At 40.6% G+C, this 6,744-nt stretch overlaps 1 protein-coding gene across 1 annotated transcript; it reads left to right on the top strand.

The window, feature by feature from the left end:
• PCNA (proliferating cell nuclear antigen) lies at positions 1-6,696 on the top strand. The gene is made up of 6 exons (XM_049651099.1): positions 1-405; positions 1,242-1,339; positions 1,491-1,558; positions 2,622-2,816; positions 5,197-5,320; positions 5,420-6,696. The coding sequence occupies exons 1-6, from the start codon at positions 185-187 to the stop codon at positions 5,497-5,499; spliced, it is 786 nt and encodes a 261-aa protein (XP_049507056.1). The 5' UTR covers positions 1-184; the 3' UTR covers positions 5,500-6,696.
• Positions 6,697-6,744: the final 48 nt, after the last annotated feature.

The following is a 6,744-nucleotide window of genomic DNA, read 5'->3' as shown; positions in this document are numbered from 1 at the left end:
GAGCGCGCGCTCGCAGACGCGGCTGTATTAAACGGTTGCTGGCGCAGCAGGCTGGTTGTTATCTTCCTGGGTCTCCGGCTTTCGCTTGTGCGTTTGCAGGCTCGCTCTTACCTTGTGACGCCCAAGCAGGCTACAACTTCCTCCTTATTTTCGCCTGTAGCCGCGTCGTTGCGACTCTGCCACCATGTTCGAGGCGCGCCTGGTCCAGGGCTCCATCCTGAAGAAGGTGCTGGAGGCACTTAAGGATCTCATCAACGAGGCCTGCTGGGACATAAGCTCGAGCGGCGTAAACCTGCAGAGCATGGACTCCTCCCATGTCTCCCTGGTGCAGCTCACCCTGCGTTCCGAGGGCTTCGACACATACCGCTGCGATCGCAACTTGGCCATGGGTGTGAACCTCACCAGGTGAGCCCTGGGGTTGCCGAGAGCCGGGCTCTGGTGCACCCCCATCTCCTGCTCTTGGCGGGAGCGCCTGCGTGAGCCGGGCCTTCATTGGCCCACATGGACCATCTGCGCCATCTCATTGGCCTGCGACACCGAGGGGCGGGATCTAGCAGAGCGCGCGGTTCGGAAAGCCCGCGCTGGCAGCAGCGCGAACCGGCTCTTTCCGCGCCAAAGTCACAAAGCGGGTGGTGGCGGGAAAATGACGGCTTCTCTGCGGTGGCAGGAAGAGACTTGCACAGTTCTTTGGCCATTTGGTCCTGGCGGCCTTGGATGAGAAATCTATGGCTTGATTGACTTAGAGCGTGCCCTAGTTCTGTCACTCTACCTAGGGACAATTGGTTGGTTCCGGTCTTTTATTCTTACAAAGTTTCAGTGAGCACCCCCAAGTTTCTGGACTTAAAATTTCTCCAGGGCAGTGGCTTGCAACTTTTTGGTCGCTACCTGTCTAGTACATAACCATGTTTAAATCTTAAGGCTTAGGAGAAATACCCGGACTACATGCAGTGTGTTTTAATGGGTATCTTAGATTTTTAATGATCGTAACGACCCAATAATTTGCTTCACCTACCAAAAGGATTTGCAGTTCATAAAATACTGCTCTTTTGTTTATGTCCAGAACTGAAATTGCTACTGGTAGGGTGTGTGCTTGTTAAAGTATAAATACTGCCAAATTGCACTCCAAAATGGCTGGACGGTCTAATGGGTATAAATGGCAACTCCTTGTTTTAATTGCGTCAGCAATTAACGAGCTTGAGAACGTGGTGTCAGTTTTAAATCCTGTGTCTTCTGTGCTCTAGCATGTCCAAAATACTAAAATGTGCTGGCAATGAGGACATCATTACACTAAGGGCGGAAGATAATGCAGACACCCTGGCACTTGTATTCGAAGCTCCAAGTAAGTCATACTCTTCTACAAAGTTAGAGGAAATTTAAATGCAGTGTTAAGTATTTCTCAAAGTTGTGAGAAATTTAAGGTAATGTTTGTAAAACTTTACATCACTGCTATAAACTTACATGCTTTTCTTCAATCTGCTTTCTTTTGGTAGACCAAGAAAAGGTTTCAGACTATGAAATGAAGTTAATGGATTTAGATGTTGAACAACTTGGAATTCCAGTGAGTATGAAATTTCCTGAGTGTACTGTACACAAGTCATGATAGTTATATTTGTTAATACAATTTAAAGCCCAGTTCCCAACAACTATATGTCTGCTGATACATGTTCCAAAGTGGGGTTTTTAGTACTTAGTCATTTGTAATGTCATTAAACTACAGTACTCTAAAATGGATCATTTCATTCCCGCTAAATGAATATTTGCATTAACCTCCATGCTTTTTTTTTTTTTTTTTAAGTTTATTTAATTTGAGAGAGAGAAAATGGGGGCGCGGGACAGAGGGGGAGGGAAAGAACCCCATGAGCCAAAGTTGGACACTTAACCAGCTGAGCCACCCAGGCACCTGTCCCCCTTTTTTTTTTTTAAAGACTTTTTTTTTTAATATTTTATTTATTTTTTGAGAGAGAAAGCAGGGGAGGGGCGGGGTTGGGTAGAGGAACCGAAGTGGGCTCTGTGCTGACTGGCTGACCGCAGTGAGCTTGATGTGGGGCTCAAGCTCAGGAACCACAAGATTATGACCTGAGCTGAAGTCAGACGGTTACCAACTGGGTGATCCAGGTGCCCCTGCACCACCCCCCTTTTTTAAAGAGTATACTTTAGGGCTATACTAACAAATTCATTAAGGTTAGGTTTATCAAAATCAAAAGAGAGAAGAGATGTTGGGATGTTGAAAATGCTTAATATTTTTTGTCTTGTTTTGGAAAGTAGTTGGGCCTGCTTACCATCATTGTTTATATGTCATGGGCTAATGCCCTCTTGATTTAGCCTTGGAGGGTGATTAGGGGAGGCTCTTTTCCCTGGATAGTGCATTTATTATTACAGGTCTAAACTCTAATTTTAGTTTTCTTATGATTATTCTTACTATATACTTGTTTTATATCTGCATTTATTTTTTTGAGTGTTAGAGTGTGTTAAGAAATCACACAATGAGTGATATTTCAAAGTAATCAGGAAATCTTAAATTCTGAATTCTTGTCTACATGCTGAGTCTTCAGAAAGTGAGGATGCCAAATCTTTAATTTCCAGCAACTGACCTTTAAGTTTGTTTGTTTTTTTTTAAATAGGAACAAGAGTATAGCTGTGTAGTAAAGATGCCTTCTGGTGAATTTGCACGTATATGCCGAGATCTCAGTCATATTGGAGATGCTGTTGTAATTTCCTGTGCAAAAGATGGAGTGAAGTTTTCTGCAAGTGGAGAACTAGGAAATGGAAATATTAAGTTGTCACAAACAAGTAATGTCGATAAAGAGGAGGAAGCTGTAAGTTTTTAAGTAAACAAAATACTTTGAAGAGAATTATAACCCTGCTTAACATTAGTCAGTTTGGGCTGCTATAGCAAATACATTGACAATGGCTTATAAACAACTGAAATTGATTTCTCACAGTTCTGGAGGCTGGGAAACTGGCAGATTCAGTGTCTGGTGAGGACCTGCTTCTTGGTTCACGGAAGGGTCAGAGGAGCTGGCCCCTTTTATATAAGGGTACTAGCACAAAGCACCTCCCAAAGGCCCCACCTCCAAGTTCCAACACATTGGTGATTTGGTTTTAACATGAATGAGTGGGGGGGGGTGGGGCACACAAACATTCAGTTTATAGCAAGGTAATTGTAAATCAACAGAAGTATCTACTTGGAGGTAAAAATCTACCTTTTAGGAGCTCTTTATGTGATCTTTATATTAACTTTCTGCATGGAAGGCCCAATAGGGGGCCTAGAGAACTCCCCCCATTTAGCAATAACACTCTAATTACTAAATATCCTTAAATTAAGGTTTTCCTATAAATTGGGTGCTTTTTTAAGATCCTTAGAGTATTTATAAACTAATATTTTGTAATTTACTAAAAAAAAACTTGCTAGCCTTTGAACCAAAGCATCAGTTAACTCTGTAAATGAAAGGACCATCGAAGGTTCTAGAAATCTCCATAGGATTATTAGGATTAAATATGGTAACGTATTCAAAGTGGTTAACACAGTGTCTGACAATGTAAGTTTATAGTAAATATTAGATACTATTTTCTAGTCCCTTGCATGAGTAGTCAACCTTCAGTTTAAATGAAGGTAAAACTCAAGTTTAAATGAAGACTTAAAACTATTACTAACAAAAGTCCAGGGGCTAATTCTGAATTAATAACTCCCCTGCCAATCTGGATTTTTTTTTTTTGTTTTGTTTTAATCTCAAACATGAGTTCTTCTATAAATATGTTTAATATCTGAAGCATAAACATTTTATGACATTCTTTGATATTAAGGAATTTTTCAGTGTTTCCTATTTCCTTGATTATTTCAGGGTTTTTGTGTGTGTGTGTGTGTGTGTGTGTGTGTTTATGTTTATTTGAGAGTGCAAGCATGCCAGAGAGTGTGTGGTGTGGGGGAAGGGCGGGGGGGGGGGGTGGGGAAAAATCCCAAGCAGGATCCATCCATGTTCAGTACATCAGCTCTATGTCTTGAACTGTGAGATCAAGCTGAAATCAGGAGTCGACCACTTAACCAATTGAGCCATCCAGGTGCCCCTAGAAGTTTGTTTGAATCAAGATTTTAATAGGCTGTACACATTATAGTTTGGTTGATGGGCCCACAAATTTATTTTAATCTATTGGTTCTCCATTCAGTCTCTGTGCACCCCCCCATTACAATTTGTTGAAGCAAGTCCTTTGTCATTGAGTTTTCCCAAACTCTGGATTTTGCCCATTGTATCCCTTATGTCAATTAATATGCTCCTCTAACCTGTATTTCCTATAAACTGGTAGTTCCAGCTCTAGAGGCTTAATATTCAGTGTTTGGGAGTAAGAATACTTTATAGATGGTGGTGTGCCTCCCTCTAGTAGGCATGAGGTGTCTAGATACATTGTTTTAGCAACCATAATAATTGTTTAGAATCCTTGTCATTAGGGTTGTAATGTATTAACACATTCCATTCTTCATTTATTAGAAATATTCCCATGAAGAGCAGCTTTCTCTTAACACATAATTGGATTACCTGAGGTACAGTTAATACGAGAAAGGCAGACTAAATACTTGATTCTTTTGCTTTATTTATCAGTCTTCAAAATTAGTTTCATACCACTCTCCAAAGTAACCAATAAAAGTTTTGGTTTTGGGGGCACCTGGGTGGCTCAGTCGGTTGAGCATCCGACTTTGGCTTAGGTCATGATCTTGTGGGTTGTGAGTTCAAGCCCTGAGTCGGGCTCTGTGTTGACAGCTTAGAGCCTGGAGCCTGCTTCTGATTCTGTCTCCCTCTCTCTCTGCCCCTCCCCTGCTCATTCTCACTCTCTCTCTCTCTCTCTCTTTCTCTCTCAAAAATAAACATTAAAAAAAAAAAGTTTTGGGGGTGCCTGGGTGGCTCAGTTGGTTGGGCATCTGACTTCGGCTCAGGTCATGATCTCGCGGTCTGCGGGCTCGAGCCCTGCATCGGGCTCTGTGCTGACAGCTCAGAGCCTGGAGCCTGTTTCAGATTCTGTGTCTCCCTCTTTTTCTGACCCTCCCCTGTTCATGCTTTCTCTCTGTCTCAAAAATAAATAAACGTTAAAAAAAAATTTTTTTTTAAAGTTTTGGTTTTGGTTTGTTTTTAAATGTATATTCTAAACATGCGTGCAATTTTTCTTGATGTTTTTCAATAGGATTAATCTTTTGTTTTCTCTTAGGTTACCATAGAGATGAATGAGCCTGTTCAGCTAACTTTTGCACTGAGATACCTGAACTTCTTTACAAAAGCCACTCCACTCTCTCCTACAGTAACACTCAGTATGTCTGCAGATGTACCCCTTGGTAAGATAAGTTTTTTTGTAGGTAAAACAAGGTACCTTGTTTTGTAGGTAGTATATGTAGTCCTTCCCAATAATTAACTATGTTCCTGTCTTCTTTCAGTTGTAGAGTATAAAATTGCAGATATGGGACATTTAAAGTACTATTTGGCTCCCAAGATCGAGGATGAAGAAGGATCTTAGGCATTCTTAAAATCCAAGAAAATAAAATTAAGCTCTTCGAGAACTGCTTCTGAGATGCCAGCATGTACTTAAGTCTCTTCTGTCACCAAATCTGTACCTCTCAGTACATATGTAGATATTTTATGTAAATAACCTATTTTTTCCTCCATTCTTTACAATTTGTTTAAAGAATAAAGTCCAAAGTCAAATCTGGTCTTGTTAACCTAGAAATATCTCTGCCTTAACCTAGAAATACCCATGATTTTCATAACAAAAGGGCTTTGACTATAAATGCAGTTTTAATTTTTTCAATTTAAATAAACGTTATTTGAATTTCAAACATCACAAGACAGTGCCTTCATTTGGACCATGACTGTTGCAGGTATCCTAGGGAATTCACTTCAAGCTACTGTTTTCTAGAAATGTGTTTATTTTTTCAGTCCAGGGGAGCCTGATAAATAATACATTGATACAGCAATAAAAGTATTCCAAGTACAGTAGCTGACAAGATATTTGGGGGGAGAGGATTTATTTGCCAAAATTACTTTGGTATTCTTCTACCTTTAACTCAAGAAATGAACAGAAGTATAGACCAAATCCTATATATTTAGTTATTTTGCCAATTTTGTTAGCAAAACTAACACTTTAAGAAGCTTTATGAACCCAAAGCCATGTGTGCTTTAGAAGACTAGCAGTGCTATAGGGCAGTGTTTCTTTAGCCTATGGAGCCTTTTGAAAGAATCTTGAAAGATTCAGTAGATACGAGTTAAGGCCCAAGGAGTGTGTTTGTGCAAAAATAATTTTTCTAGTGTAAGTAGCCTTTTTGGGGACTGAATCCCAGCACTTGTGAAACAGACTGTTGAAATGTACCTACTAATGGTGCCACAAGGCCACAAACTGGCTTTCTACATATTGAGAATTGTTTCACTGAAGTCCTTTTTCCCGGTGTATTTTGGGCTTGGCGGTTTAAATGACTGATTTCTTTGGTGTAATACCTGGAAGAACTCACAATCCAGTAGGTTACTGTTCATTACCTTCTGTGTGCCTGCGGGGTGGGGAAGAAGACGGAAAAGGGGCCTGATGGGAGTTGGGAGTGATGTGACTAACTTATCTAGAATGTGGTGATGATTCCAAGCCTATGCACTTGTCAAACTCCTCCAATTGTACTTTATTGTATGTAAATTATACTTTAATAAATCTGACCTTTGAAAAGCTTCATGTGCTGCAAAATGTCCCTTGTCGGCGGGCTTCTTACCTGGGCAAGAC

Source organism: Panthera uncia (genome assembly GCF_023721935.1).
Source record: "Panthera uncia isolate 11264 chromosome A3 unlocalized genomic scaffold, Puncia_PCG_1.0 HiC_scaffold_11, whole genome shotgun sequence".
Lineage (NCBI taxonomy): Eukaryota > Metazoa > Chordata > Mammalia > Carnivora > Felidae > Panthera > Panthera uncia.
This window is presented reverse-complemented; position numbering and strand designations above follow the sequence as displayed.

What these genes read in the sequence shown, in the direction of transcription:
- PCNA (XM_049651099.1), top strand. Translation starts at nt 185, where the DNA reads ATGTTCGAGGCGCGCCTGGTCCAGGGCTCCATCCTGAAGAAGGTGCTG. An exon ending in TTGAACAACTTGGAATTCCA is followed by an intron (nt 1,559 to 2,621) that starts GTGAGTATGAAA and finishes TTTTTTAAATAG; the next exon opens with GAACAAGAGTATAGCTGTGT. An exon ending in TCGATAAAGAGGAGGAAGCT is followed by an intron (nt 2,817 to 5,196) that starts GTAAGTTTTTAA and finishes GTTTTCTCTTAG; the next exon opens with GTTACCATAGAGATGAATGA.